Genomic DNA, 15,529 nt, shown 5'->3' with positions numbered 1-15,529 from the left:
CTGGCGAACGCCGTACCATCTGTCGGGAGTCCAAAGCGCACGTCCGTCAATCGGGAACATTCTGCAAGTTCTCCCAGCTGTCAGCAGAAGTCTCCGCCGAGTGACGCCTGCCGATGGCTCTCGCATATGCTCCTCCGTCAATTATTCAGCCTCCTCCATTTTGCCGTCTTTACGGGAAACTTTGGAAAACCATTAGCGTCTTCACGATCCCTCGCCGACCGTGGTGTCCAGATGGACATAGTCTCTTTCTTTCTTGACGGATCCCTCGACGGACCGACTTGCTCGCCGTTGCTTAAAAACGCAACCTTGCAGCTGTTGTCTGATTTAAAAAAAAAAAAAAAAAGATACCCAAAGAAAACTTTGAGGCAATGTGCTTATGTCGTGTCAAAGCCTGCTGTCAAAGCCTGCCGAAAGAATCCATATTTAAGTTCATTAAAACTGACTCAAGTTCAAACGGTCCCCATTAAAGCGCACCTAAATCAGCTCAAAGTTTGTAATCACGTGCAAAGCCCAAATTTGTATCAAAGCTCACTGAATAAAGTGCGGCAGAAATTCCAAACAAAATGGGCTTGGATCAGACGGTCCACACTAAAGCGCAGAGAAATAAAAAGGCTCATGGAATTGGAAAACAGTTGACATTAAAGCTGACTGAAATCGGAAGCAGATTGTATCGAAGATCACCAAGACTCGAGCGGCCCGGATCAAAGCTCACAGAACTCAAGACATTCATTCTATAATTTGTAACTCTTGTCCCACAAAAGGGCACTTTTTTTTATTATTATTATTAAATACATTGATCTACTTGCAGTCAAGTCAATAACATATTTTTTTGTTTTTTTTTTCTGGGGAAACAAATGAACCCATTTGTTAAGCTTGTCCAAAGTGATATCCTTTAGATTTCATCTCACAAGAGGGAAGGAAGAATATGGTTGTGGGTGATGCTCGCGTTTAGGATGTCCAGCTGTGATGGGAGGGGGAGGTGGAGGGGGGGGGGGGTGCCCGCCACCGCTCATCAGTGTTTCTCGCATGGGAGCCCTCCTGCCTGATTAATAACCTGCCTGCTATTATCAGCCATTCGGCTTCAATTGGCCAAATGAGCTTCTGCTGTCACGTCCGACACGGAGAGCTCGCATTTGCTTTGCACGCCACAAAGGGACGAACGGCCTCCGCACCCTTGCGGCTGCAAAGGCCAGCAGAGCAATTTTTATCCTCGGTTGTCTTTTTTTTTTTTTTTTTTTTTTTTTTTTTCCAATCCACTGGTCAGTTTGACCAGTGACGTAAGAAGACAGTAAAATAAATATATAAATAAAAAGAAAATACATCATCATTTCAATATTTATTAATTATATTAAAAGAAATTGGAGATTTTTTTTTGATAGGTCAATTTGGCATACAACAAATAGGAAGTGTTTAAAAACAAACTGTGAATAAATATATATATATATATATATATATATATATATATATATATATATATATATATAAATACTTTAAATAATTTCCCCTCAACTAAAAAAAATTAAACCCTACCTTTTTTTCAATAATTTTACGCTTCAAAACAAATGAAATTGATCCGCATTGGCTTCCACATTAAATGTCTTATACTTTATAGTTTACCAATTAAATAAAAAAAAACATAAATATCGACGTCCATGTTATCCTGTTTTTGTTTTCAAAACATCTGTTAAAATTCCCAAACCTCAATTTCAAAATGTTATTTTTTTCCCCCAGTATTCTGAAATATTGAACCAGTTCATATGCCATACTTTAAATGGATGGTTGTATATGAATAAAAAAATAACCCAAAAACGTTTACCATTGTAAATAAATAAAAACTATGAATATAAATAAGTCTAATAAAAAAATCCCATTATTACATTTTTCAAAGCAGTTTTCTAGTCATTAAATGTATGCAACATTTACGTGTATAAAGTGAGAGCAAATTGTGCTCAGGGGTAATATTGACAACGGACAGTGATGCTGCTGCTGCCGCCAAAGCTTTTTAACCTTATTGAGACGCGTGGCATTTACTTTGCTCATATATGTCACTTGATTTGCATCGCCAAGTGCGTGGAAAAAAAGACGCCGGGCCTTGACGTGGTGCGAGGCACAAGTTGAGGGTGCGTGGCGTAATGGCCCTCAATTAAAACCCTAATGATGAACGGCACCGCAATTTCCATATGCCCATTACGGCCCGTCCAATTACGGCCACCTTAATGAGAACTGCGCATCGCTTGGAAACGCCTCAAATCCTCCGCCTGACAAAAAAAGAAAGAATGCGAAGGAGAAAGAAGGTGCGCCTTCGGGCGGCTCGGCCCGGCCCGGCCCGCCCGGCGTGCCGAATACTAACGAGGAGAGGTCTCTTTGCTTTTGGATTTGGCCCGAGGCGGCCAATCCTCCTGTGGATCCCAACAGATGAGCGAGCAGACCGTGTGTCCATTACGCCCCCCCATCAATATTCCCATGCCTTGGCACCTTGCCCTTATTTACTCGCTAAATATTTAAGCAGAGTTTGGCATGCACCCCCCCCACCGGCGCGTCCCAATGCTCTCTGATAGTGATTTTTTTTTTTTTCCTCAACTTGTTGACACCTCCCCTCTAGCTCAATACTTGAGTCTTAACAAAATAATCCAATTTCCATGATGTTACTGCATATTTTTCAGCAATCCTTTGAATGTTTTTGACAATAAGCCCCATCCAGGGAAGTCTGAATTTGAATTTGGAGCATTTTCAGTGGAGTGCCACGTTTTGCCACATCGACATAGAATTTTTTTTTCTCTTTGTTTTCTTTCTGTTGCTGGAAAAAATGTCAAATGGATTTAAATTTTGAAGTCTATTTTTTATTGCTACTCTTTCCGCCCTTACTTTGAAAAGGCAGTAAAACAAACGCACATGCTGGAATGAGGACACTATGGTCAGATGGTGCTAGAAAAGAAAAGTGAAATGTTTTTCACTTCAATCATTTGTGTGTTGCCAGGAGCATGGACGTGCTCATCAGCCTGAACGACGGCAAGTCGTTCATCTCCAGCTCGTACACCATCACCGCCTCCACTTGTGTGAGTCAATGCAACACAACATGAAACTTTCAAACAAATAATTTACACTCAAATCAAATCTAGCTAAAAATGTCAATTTATCGGGGCAAACTGAATACATTTGCTGTTATCTTGTTCCAAGCTTAATGATGACTTAACTGTTCGTCGCCCCCTGATGGTTGGCTGACCTACATTAACTATCCAGCAGAGCCTGCGTCTTTCCAGTCACAGTAAAAGCAGGTTGATTTCATCAAGGCTCCCAAAATTGGGGTCACGTATCAAAATATTTAGGCAGCTAGCACGCTTTCTGTGCAGTCGGAACACAACCCAAAACATTTCAAGCGAACGCGCTGTCACATTTTTTTGTGTGTGTCTTTTGTGAGACCTGAAAGTATCAATGAACAAATTGTGACATGTTTGCAGTCCAACGGTCTGGTGGTGGCCATCGTGTTCCTGGTGCTTGTGGCTCTGGTGGCTCTGGCCCTCTTCTGGTGGTTCTGGCCCCTCTGCTGCACTGTGGTGAGTCTGGTGAAGCCTTCATGCCACAAGCGCGTCCATCTCTGTTCTGCCGGGTCACAGCCGTCCCAGTATTCAGCGTTTTTTGTTTACTGACGGCCTTTAGGGATTCTTTTGTTTCCGATTTCGTCACATTGTGAGCGAAACGCTGCGAATGACGGGATTAGCAAACACTCATAACAGGACGGCGTAGCTAGCGGCGGCCGCAAATCCGACAAAAAGCGCCGCCAATCTCCGCGCTTATTATTAATCGCGTCGGTCCCCGAGGTAGCGCCGTACCGCCGATGTCTCGCAAGCAAAAGATTTTGTTCACCTGCACGCAATCTGTCGCAGGCGACCCGCTGCCATTTTCTGCTTGCCGTCACCGCTTCCCGTTTGAGCTTCTTTGTGTGCCGTCGCTAGGCGACGTTCGCGGCCAGCCGGCCGGCCATTTTGCACCGCTTCGAAGTGGTTATTGTACGCCACTTGCGCCTCAGCCAATCGGCTCTCTCGCTGGGGCGAAAGCTCAATTTGGGTCGCAAAGGATTAATGCGGCTCACCGTTTTGTCTTGGACAAAAAACATGTTGGCAGATTTCTTACTTTCCAGGTAGGCTCGAAGGCGGGATGAGCACTTTTGGTTGATGATGTCTTGAAAGTTGATCAATTGCCAGTCGTGTATTTTTGACGCAAACTAGTGGTTGCTTAGTGGCCCTTCCCAACCCTGCTAGCCCGTACCAAAGTTAGATGTCGCCGCCGCCGCTCTCCTCACTCGTGGCGCTTTAATTGATGTGCAAGCGCGGCCTCCTCCATTGTTCTCTCTGCGAGCGGCTTGCACTTTTGTGTGAGAGTAAACTCGCCGTACCCTCGGGCCCTTTGGAAAACACTCGCAGCCACTTTAGAAAAATCCACAACAGATTAGGCGGGACGGGGCCAGGGGAGGGCACAGATGGCGCTCTTTTTGCTCCCGCGTCTCTGCTTTATTTTTATTTTTTTCCTGGCCACCGACGCAAAGCCTCTTCACCAGAAATGATGGACGTCACCTGGCGTGGCGGGAACCTGCGGGGACGGCGTCCAGCATGAGACGTGAGCATATTTTGGAGCGGCAACAAAGGCATTAAAATGTAAACCCCCTGCAGCATGTCTGGCCGCCGCCGTGTTTGTCTTGGTGCGGGGAGCTGCTGTCGCCTCGCACCCGGGGAACGCCGCACAAGAGCACGGCCATGTGTGCCTTGTTAATATTTAAACCCCCCCCCCCCTCCTCCTTTGTACCGCTCGCCAGTCTGCCAAGCCGCGGCGAGGCGCAAAATCCCGGCTCGCCGCCGAGCCAGCAGAGGGGTCACGCGCCCGAGCTGCCGAGTAGTAATTTGCTTTTGTTTGTCGTTTATTTGGGCAAAATGGTGGCGGAATCAAAGGCTCAGTCCCTTTTTGGAATTGTTTGAGGACTTGATAACCGTATTGCGCCCCGCCATTAGTATGGGTTGCTGCCGCGTGCGCCTTTTGCGATGAATCACCTGTGGATGCTCATTTCTGTTAGCACTTGTGACGTTTTACGCCATATGTTAGCACTAAGCTAGTATACTTTTTCTTGACGAAATGAGGGTTAATTGTGGAGGTGCACCGATTAGTCGGCAGCGATTCGATAATAGTTTTATGATTGATCATGTGTTAGTGCTCGCCAAGTTTCCAGGTATGATTGTAGATCCTAAAATGTTGGGCATTGTCCAAATTTATATGAACTCCGTCGTTCAACAGGATGTCAAATGTGTGGGCATGTATTTTTTTTTCCGACACATGATAATTTATGCCGAACTGCCACAATGTGGAAAAAAAAAAAACACGGCTTGGTTTTTCGAGACCTTTGCAATTTTGAGAATTGATTTTGTGCGCGTGTCTCGTCTTTGTGTTGGATGTGAACTGGATGTCGCATCTGTTCATCAGGTAGAGCCGGGACAAAGTCCCCTCTACTCTATTTAGCCCACAATATGTCCCGAAAATCTGCTTGTGTAATTACTCGGGAGGAGCTAATGCGGCCAGCGTACGGCGGCGGTGGGAACGACGCCGGGCAGCGTATGGAGAGGTCACAGGATTTGCTGATGAGCGTGTCAAAGAGAAATTCATTAAGCCTAATTGATGACTTTCGTTCATTATGCTAATGAGCGCGCCGTGCCTGCGTTTGAAACGCAAAGCAGAAAACAGCTGTTAGCGTCCTTGCTAACTTTGTCATTTGTAGGTTTCCGATGAAGGCCATGGTAGGGTTTCTAGGTAAGGCTTTCAAATTTGGGTTTTAAGCAAAACTTGACCATTCAAGAAAGCCCATGTGAGATTTTGTTGAGCGCTTACAAGTTTCACTTTCAAGTCACATTTAGTCAGCGTTGCCATTTCAGATTAGGGCCATAATTCGGGGTTTGAGAGAGTAGGGTTTCAAACCATGGCTAGAGGAATGTCAAAGAGGAGTTAATGAAAGCTAATGTTTTTTTTTTCCATGCATCTGCTCATGAAAATGCAGCATAAAAAGCAGCTGTAGTTGGTGTGCATTCCTTCCCACCACGCAAGAAATTCATCTGCTAAATGCCCCACATTGGGACAAAAGGTCCGCCTTGCTCTTTACGGCTTCGCTGATTAAATGGAGCGTGCTGTCAGAGTGCCCAACTTACAGAATTGGGGGGGTGGGGGGGTTGAGGGGCACCTCCAGCTCACCAGGGGGCAGCGTTTGAGCCTCTTCCCTCAGAGGGCGTCAAGTCGCGCGGGTTTCAGCCAATACGTACAAAAAAGCAGGAGCTCCTTCTCTTCCTCCTTCTCTTCCTCCTTCTCTTCCTCCTTCTCTTCCTCCTTCTCTTCCTCTTCCTCCTTCTCTTCCTCCTCCTCGGATGGATGGATGGATGGATGGATGGATGGATGGATGGATAGATAGATATTGAGGCCGGGGGGGGAATTCAGTTCAATTTCCTCCTCCTCCTCTCAGTCTCCCGTCTTATTGGAGTTAATTAACTCGCCAGGTCCTGGGTGGGCTAGGGTGCGCTGAACCTCGTGCAATTAATTCAAGACGCATCCCACCCTGTCAACAAGTTGACTGTTCATTTTTTTACGAGGGAGGGGGAGGGGGCTCATGTTGCAAAACAGGAACACTCACCAGAGTCAGCGGGTTGCGAAGAGGTTTTTCTTTTTTTGACTGGGTGGCCCGTCAGCCGTCAAGCTCTTGTCACATTTTCTCCTGACGGACATTCTGCTGACGTTTTTTTTTCTCTTCCTGTTTGTCCAGGTCATCAAAGACCCCCCGCCACAGCCACCCCCGTCAAGACCGCCGCCACCTGTGAGTACGCTTTTGAATCAGGCTTCCGGCTTCAAAATGGCCCAGGCTTCAGAGCTTTTGATGAGCTGTGATGAGGCCTGGAACAGCCACGCTAACGTCTCTCCGTTGCAGGAGCCCGAGCCGGTCGGCAAGAAGAAATGGCCCACCGTGGATGCCTCCTACTACGGAGGAAGAGGAGCTGGAGGCATCAAACGCATGGAGGTCAAAGAGCACACAGAACACACTCACACATGCACACACATCCCTCTTTTTTCTTTAGCTTCATCCACCTCTTTGTTCTCCTCCTCTTCCTTCTCCTTTTCTAAACCTCTTTGGTATTTTTTCCTCTCCAAACTTCTCATCTTCAACCTTCTCCTCCTCTTCTCCTCATCGTGTTCTTCCTCTTCTCCTCATCTCTCTCTCTCTCCCGTCAAGCAACCAATCCCACATTAGTTTCACCTTCTTCTAAAAGTCACACAAGCGCGTTGTCGTGTAAACCCGAAGCGGGTCAACAGGAAAGCGCTTACGCTGCTTTTATTGCGACGTGGCCGTCCATCATTCCGTCGGTCAATCCGAGCCTCGACAGCTCTGACGCGACAGGCTGTCCTTCGTCGTCCCGTCGCGATGCCGTCACGTCGTCTCGGCTGTCAACGTGTCCGCCGTCCTCACCGTTGCCCCCCCCCCCCCCCCCTTCTTTTCCTCGTGCTCCTCCTGCACATCATCTGTAAATCATCACGGGGATGTCCCAGCATCTTCTGGGAGCACGTAGCTCTTTGCTCCCTTCCCTTGAGAGGACGTGCGAAGCCGCGCCTTTGGTCTTCGCGTAGCCGTTTGATGAGCCTTGTCAGGCCACATCCTTGCTTCTACGGTCAAGGAAGCAAAGTCTCCAACATCTACTGTACCTTCGACAAGACTCGTTCTCATAAAGATGCCAGAGTTGCACACAAAGATGCCATTTTTTGCGCATGCAACGTTTCATTCTGGTATCTATTGCAACCACAAAATATTTTCTCACAAGAAGGCAAGGAAATGTTATTATGAACAGCGTCGTTGACGTCAAGCGTCATTAGCGTGATTCTGTGTTCAAAACTCATGTCTTTGATCCGCACAGGTGCGCTGGGGCGAGAAGGGCTCCACCGAAGAGGGCGCCCGTCTGGAGAAGGCCAAGAACGCGGTAGTGTCCATGCCCGAGGAGGCCGAGGAGCCCATGGTGAAACGGGCCGGGCCCGCCGCCGCCTCCCCCCGCCGCCGCTCGGACAACAAGTGGTACACCCCCATCAAGGTGAGGCGTCTTTTGGTCTGCTTTGGATTCAGCTTTGGAACGTGACCGCGAGACTTAAGCACCGCATGTCCATCAGGGTCGTCTGGACGCTTTGTGGGCCTTGATGCGACGGCAGTACGATCGCGTTTCCCTCATGAGGCCCACGTCTGCTGAGAAGGTAAAAACCAAAAAGACGCTTTGTTGGTCAGTGTTGATTTTCAGGATTATGCCTTGAAAGGCTGACGTTACTGACAGGTTAGACCTCAAACAGCCTGTGAGGATCATTTCTATCCATGATCCATAATCCCATTCGTACTGGCAAGTCTAAACAAAAAGGCTCCCGCTCGCTTCATTCGCATGTGGCTCGCCAAAATCTTCCATCAAATTAACAGGAGGTCGGAAAGGGACCTCTCGATACTCATCCTGGACCTTTACCTTGCGATTCAAATGGGAAAGCAACAGGTCACCAAATTGAAGGAAGTGCCTCAAGGAGCCTCACAGCAGATGCAGCACTCAGCTGTGGGCGCTTGCCCCTTTTAGTTTTTTTTTTTTTTTCTCGCCTGTCGCGATCAAAGCGCCGGGAGTCGGCGGCGATGGCCGACAACAACCCTCTCGGGCCATGATTATTTGAACAAGATTAGCCGGGCGCTCGCTTAGATCGGAGGAAGTAGACGCCTCGCATGGGCTCTGCCGCTGGTCGGGCCGCTTCAAGCCACCCACGAAAGAAAGGGCATAAGAAGAAAGAGTTCTTTCTTTCCTTCACCCACTGAGAATTGATTAGGAATCACATCGATGATCGGTATTGATAATAGAAAGTCGACTTTTTGGGACGCGGGTCATCATTTTCCAACTGCTCCCAAGTTTTTGGCGGAAAAGCAGATCCTTTGGTCTAGCGCCGGCTGTCAAAGACGGGAGGGACTGTGAGGTGGCTTTTGATGGCCAACAGGAACCCCCCCCGGCTCATGAATGTTTCAACAAATGTTTCCCGGGCTTTTCGTACAGGTGTAAGGCTGCAGGTCGTCACCGACATCTGTTCGGCACGGGTCACCGGCCTCCGACCGCTCCGTTATGCACCCCCCACCACCACACACACACACACACACACAAACCCACGCACGCACAGAGGTGTCCAATTCCGTGCCGCCGCCCTGAGCCACTGTTGCATTTTCCAGCAGATGCAGACGGGCGAGACGGGAAATGAGAGGGAAACTGTTTTTTTCTTTTTGTTTTTTTCCGGGGGTCTCACATTTAGCGCCCGAGGGCCTTCGACACCAAAGGTAGGCGGTGGCGGCGGGGCGGGGGGCGGCCACAGCTGCAGTGCCGAACTCGCCCCGGGCGCAAATAAAGAGATCTGATGCGTTTTGACTGTGTTGTCGGGCGAGTGCTGGGAACCGGGGAGGCACTTCTGAGCCAGCTTGGCGCTCGCAACATCTGCCGCCAAGTTTTTCCCGGGATCGGCTGGGGACGGCAGGTAGAGCAAGATGGCGGGATTGGGGGAGGAGGGAGGGGCTTATTCTGGCAGCCCTTAGCAGCTGTGTGTTTAAAGATAGCGGCTATAGAGCGAACCAACTCTCCCTCGACGCCGTCCGACAGGAAGCCGAGCGCGAGTAGGCGAGCTGCGACCAAACAGGCGGTGCACTTGTTCTGCTAGTGCGTTTGTGTGTGTGGGCTTCCAGTTGGATTCCCATTTGTTCCTCTCTCTTCGCATCTGTTCCTCACCAGGGGGACGAGTGGGCTGAGTGCTGGTGGAGGTTAACAGTACGAGCCGCCGGACCTCCACGCTGATAAAATATCGTTTTGGTGTGTGCTCGCGTATGGGTCTGTACGTGGGAAATCTCTTTATGTAATTGGCCTTTTTTTTTTCTTTTTTTATGAAAAAGTAATCATCAGGTCTCGTTTTCTTTCTTTAAATAATTTTGTATTGTTTGTGATTGCTCCTTGGTGAAGTTGATATTAATAGTTTCAACCATTTTGGACAGATTACAAACTCAAAACGCGTTCAAACCCATCTTAAAACTTTCCTGATATTTTTATCCTTTGGCGCAGAAGACTATAAGTTTAACTTCCAAAATGTCGGGGAAAGCCAACTAGAATGCCTGAAATTTGGGGACGTGGTTATCAGATGCAGGTGTTTGCTGGTTATCTTGATTCGGCCATTCAGGTTATAGGTCACATTCATGAAAGTTTTGCAATGAATTATCTGTCCATTTGAAACTAGCCGCACAGACTTTCCCACAGGCTGTAAACAGGTCGAGCTGTATGTTGGCGGCCATGTTTACAATCAAGCTAAGACAATAATCCCTAACGCGGCCCACTAGACAGCTCCAAGACTTTTCTCATGTTCAGACTTCTGTTCTCTCCCAGAAAATATGTCCCGTGTCACGGCCGAGGACAAGCTGTTGCTGGGATTTTGTCATCTGTTAGCGACTTTCAAGTCTGGAGGATTGAAATATGTAAATAAGCGTGTACCGACATGGGCATGGTGATCAAGACATCTTGTTGCCCTCATTAACATAAACTCAGAGTTCATTAAATAGTATGTGCTGTATATGAAATAGGAATTGATCATTTATCACCACCGTGACTTTTTTTTTTTACTGAATTGTTTACGAATGAAATGTGTAATCATTTCATTATTTAATCCGATAAATAAGTATGCCGCCGAATAGGGTCACAGTCAAGGCCGTGGTTCTAATCTAGGCCCTTGTCTCAGAGCGACTGCGTCGGTCCTTTAATAGAACCTAGGCCTTGAGGTTAAGACCTTTAGATTTAGAGCACAAACTGCAGCCGAATCGGCCAACACGGGTTAATTAACGGCCTATGCCATGGAAAGGTGTTTTAGCTCTGAATGGAAGGTCTGTCAGTTGTTTTCATGAATGAAAAGAAAAAACAAGTTTGCCAAACGATTTCATTTTGAAGTATATCGGATCCACCGTGTACCCCAACACCCAATTTCCTGTCTGAGCCGTGTCATTTCTTCAGCTTCATGAAAATACGCTTGCGGTGTCCGGAAAAGATGGAAGGCTTGCTACGGAGCTAAAACCGGAAAGTCTCCAGACCACACGACTCCATGTGATCAGATTGTCGTGTCTATGTCTTGAAACATCGCTCAACACTTGTGATGACGTTGTTTTTACATTTTCCACCTCTCAGGCCTGGTCTGTGGTCTCCCGACACTTTTATTAGCTGCTTCACTGCAGTTTAGTAGCAATTAGCTCCGTTAATTATAAGATGTCACGCTCTCTGATCCGTAGGTGCGTCATTAGCTTGCTTGTTTACTTCCCATTAAAAGTCTTTTATGGGGAAATTAGTGCTGCGTGCACTAAACACCTCTTTGCTGCCACCACGGCTTGTGTTTTTGTTGTTCATCAACTCTTTCTTAGAACATAAATTAGCGCCCCGTTAGCATATTGTATCCTCACACGTGTAGCTAGCTAGCTAAAGACGTCGGTGAAACCTTTTAAGATGTGTCATCTGAAACAATAGCGCCTTTTTTTTTTAGACAAAAGGCGCGAAAGGACATCTGTTAGCGCTAACGGTAGCCAGCAAATGCATTTAGAGTTGAGATCATTTACATGCAGGCGTTAAGGTGCTGCTAGCGCTTCTAATGTTCACTAAGCTAATATTAAGCGTGCTTTTGTTAGCAATATGGGTCAAAGCACGTAATTAGCTGTGAAATTGCGATTGCAGTACAACACATTGCGGAATTCACAAATAGATACACCAGGATATTACTTTCCTACAATGATCTTTTCATGTCTAACAGAATTCCGATTTCAACCATTGATTCTTGTCTAGCCCGATACGAAAATGTCTTGTTTCATCACCCGCTCAGTATTTCTTGTGTATTATATGAATGCAGTGGAGGCCCAACGGGTGATTGGGATCCTGCCAATACCCGTTACAAATGTGTCTTAAAGAAAAATTCTTCAAGTATAAAATCGCCAGAGTGCCTTCCATTAAAATTGGCCGTGCCTCCCAGAAATTTGAAAACACAAAAACGTGTTGTTGAATTCTCTTTTGTTTTTTTCTTTCATTAATATTTTTATTGTTAAATTGTTTTGTATGACGTATGTATTTACATTAGTCCTCCTGAAAGTTGCTGTCAACAAAACTAATTGCTAATTGAGAAGGATCTGAAAACGTGAGCGTTCACTGCGGCGCTCGTCGCCACCCTACGCAGCTTGACCGAGTAGCCGCATCGAGGGTTAGGGTGCTAGGATTGCTATAGCGGTGCGGCCAGCCCTGGGCTTCATTAGTTCTATGAGTGGACCCGGGCCTCATTAGTTCTATCAGCGCACGTCCTTGTTAGCGCTAACAAGTAGCCAAATGACAGCTCCGTTCCGTCGCCCCCACCCCCCCGGCCTGTGCTGTGACAGCTTTCACTGCAGCGGGAAAACCAAGCGAGCGTTTACGAGCGCCGACCGCTCTCTCTTAACCAGATGACTTCTTTTTACACGAAGCCAGCAAAAGTAGGGCAGATGTCTGTGTGACTGGTTGTAAATTTGATAATGACCGCCATGTTAATCCTACCCCCCCCCAACCCCTCTACCTCCCCTCTGGCTCCGGACCTGGCTGGTAACCGGATTAACCTCATAAAGCAGGAAGCTTTTTGTTACTGCTGATTGGATGACGGGACTATGCTTAGTGTAGCAAATTGAAATATTACAGCTAAAGTAAAAGACAAAATGATAGCACCCATATTAATTAGTGCTAATGGGAGCTACAGGTTTGTAATTTGTAATCCGGTAAGAACAAGCTAACTATGAGTTGCAATCCTGTTTCATAGTAGGTTGCTTTTGTGAATGTTAGCGCCCAAATGCTAGCAGCTACGTATTTTATACCAAATCAACAGGCCACTAAAACTAGGCCGGTTATGAGTTGCAATGGTGCATTTTTACAGGCAGGAATTGTAATTAGTGAAATAAAAACTTGAAAAGTTTAAATCCTAAATTTTAAAGATTATTTTACAGCAATGAAAACATTTCAAATCCAATGTTCAGTTCTATATTCTAGATGAGAATATTTAAGAATGAAATAAATTTAGAAAAAAGAATGGAATGAAATTCTAAACACTAAATTCATTTTAAAACAAACTAAAAATGTAGTTGAAATGAATATGAATCAAACTCGATCTTGCAATGAGAATTAGAAAACCAAATGAAATAATGAAATGAAAACAAAAGTAAAAAAAAAAATGTTGTAATGAATACATTAACATCCCAAAAAAAAACTTAGTTCAGCTCTCTTGATGTGTTATTCCTACAGTAGTTGTTTTCTTGCCACGTTTGAAATTTGCGTCTGTCTACTTTGCTGTATTTTAAATTATTATTAGAGTACATACATTTTTATTACAATTTTATAAACATATTTGGACAAAACATTCTTGTTTAGCTAATAAATCTCATGTTTGGAGCAACAAGCAATTGGTTGCCTGTGTTAAATGTGAACATGTGTCCATATCTAACGCCATGATTTTGTGATCCCTTCTCATTTTTGGCCTTCTCGTCGTCTGGTTCTTGCCTCCCCATTAGCTGAAGGCTCTCGTTGTATTCGTCCGGGTGGTCTGGGCTGGTACCTGCACCCCGCGCAGAGGCGAAGGGAGAGCACTCGTGTCGGGGGCTCATTTGACACCCCCCCCCCCCCCCCCCGGCCTGATCCGATCCGACCTGATGTACCCCCCCCGCCCGACCCGCCTCGTCCTCGCTTGGACCGCCGCTACTCTCTCGGCTTCCTTTCTTCATCGCCTATTAAAATCAAAGCGAGCAGGAGAGGCGGCGGGATCTTGGCTTTAATTAAATTACATTATTGTTAACGTCAGCGTCGCAGGGGCCGACTCGGTCGTGTGCGCTCTGCCTCCTCTTCCTCGTTCACCTTCTGACAGACGTATAAAGGAGGAGGGGGTGAGCAAAGGCGGGGTGTCACACATCCTCGCCGTAATGTATTCTAATGCTCCCCTGTGTCCATTTGAATTTTTAAAAGGGTAGAAGCGGGGCCGTCATGTTATGCGGGGAATATGTTCACAGTGAATATTCGATGAGCGCGTGCTTATTTTGTATACATGAATGTAACAAGGTGGCCGCCCTGCCTAATGCGGACTGAAGGGCCCTCGCGTGTGCGCAAAAAGCGTTTTGAACACTGCCGCCGACACGGCGTTATGAATGCGCACGCCGACGCGCTGCGTACGAGACCTTTGACAAGCGTCTGTTCACAAACACGCTTTACACTCATGGCGGGAGCATAACAGCAAAAGGCCAAAATGAAGACTAAGCATCGTATTAAGTCACGCTCACTCAGGCACAGTATGTGTGGCATTTTTTAAGTTTGGGTCAAACAAACAAACAAAAAATTCAGCCCCAGAAAGCAGTTTCAGTTTGCAGTATGAAATTTGGTAGATGGTTTTGGTGGGTATCTCATGGGAAGACCAGCATAAAAGTCTAAGGAACCCATGTCTGAAAATGCACACAGGCAGTTTGCCATTTTACTTTGGAGTGGATACATACATTTGTCATGATCCTATGTTAAAACCATCCCAGAAAGTTTTGAAAAATTCTGCCCCAAAATGTCTATTACTTAGCAGCAGCAAATTTGGTAGACCAACAAAGGAGTCGAACAGGACACATTTCTTCTTGAAAAGACACTTTTCAAATTCAGCCCTCTTGGCCACTTTCAGTTCGCATTATGAATTGTCAAGTGATTTAGAAATTTCGGACCCCCAAAGATAACACCGTGTAATTTGGTCGCCATATCAAAAAAAAATCCCAGGAACTTGTGCCTGAAAAGAAGCAGCAGCTCTGATAGTAGTTTTGAATTGTGGGGTAATGTCATCTTTTGATTCTGTATTGAAAAATCCAGCCGCCAAAGCCGGCTTTAGGTAACGACATGACATTTTCAATGGGACCCACCAAAAAGTCTCAAGAAGGCACTGTCATTTTGGTCGGAAGCAGCCATTGTAGGTTCACGTCAGCCTGTGGAAATCTCTGCTTATTTGACGGTCAACACGGCCCGCGACTTTTATTTACACCAAACAAGTTCATCTGCTCAGAGGCAGATGTCGTCTTGAAGGATGTTTCTCTTCTTATGAATAAGTCACCGCCGTCCATAATTGATGATGGAAAAAAGATGCAGATGTGACAATAGTTGGCGGCGCCGCTCATTTAAAACGCCCTTGGAGTCCTTCCAGATGTGCTTGTCGTCATTTTTTCCTCCCCTCGTTACGTTTCGACTTTAATTTCCTCCGTTAGCCCTCTTTTTTTTTTTTTTGGTCTTTGATGGATGCCGGTGGAGTTAGTTAATAACGCAGCTTATTAAGCTTAATGACAATGTGATCTTTTACCACTGATAGCTTGTCCGGGTCTTAATTAAAGATGATACACTTTTAATTAGGCTCTCTCTCACCGCCGCCGCCACCACAGCGACCTCTCCTCCCGCGGTTTGTCGTCAAAAAG

The 15,529-nt window shown here is 46.3% G+C and overlaps 1 protein-coding gene across 1 annotated transcript in view; it reads left to right on the top strand.

Moving 5' to 3' along the window:
• The window catches only part of antxr2a (ANTXR cell adhesion molecule 2a), a 35,760-nt gene that overhangs the window by 11,129 nt on the left and 9,102 nt on the right, over window positions 1-15,529 (top strand). Inside the window, exons 11-16 of the mRNA XM_061279171.1 lie at window positions 2,978-3,056; window positions 3,459-3,554; window positions 6,791-6,841; window positions 6,953-7,042; window positions 7,932-8,102; window positions 8,179-8,259. Coding sequence (XP_061135155.1) covers window positions 2,978-3,056; window positions 3,459-3,554; window positions 6,791-6,841; window positions 6,953-7,042; window positions 7,932-8,102; window positions 8,179-8,259 — 568 coding nt within the window. The remainder of the gene's footprint in view (window positions 1-2,977; window positions 3,057-3,458; window positions 3,555-6,790; window positions 6,842-6,952; window positions 7,043-7,931; window positions 8,103-8,178; window positions 8,260-15,529) is intronic.

The sequence above is a fragment of the Syngnathus typhle genome, linkage group LG5 (genome assembly GCF_033458585.1).
Source record: "Syngnathus typhle isolate RoL2023-S1 ecotype Sweden linkage group LG5, RoL_Styp_1.0, whole genome shotgun sequence".
NCBI classification, from domain to species: Eukaryota; Metazoa; Chordata; class Actinopteri; order Syngnathiformes; family Syngnathidae; genus Syngnathus; species Syngnathus typhle.
This window is presented reverse-complemented; position numbering and strand designations above follow the sequence as displayed.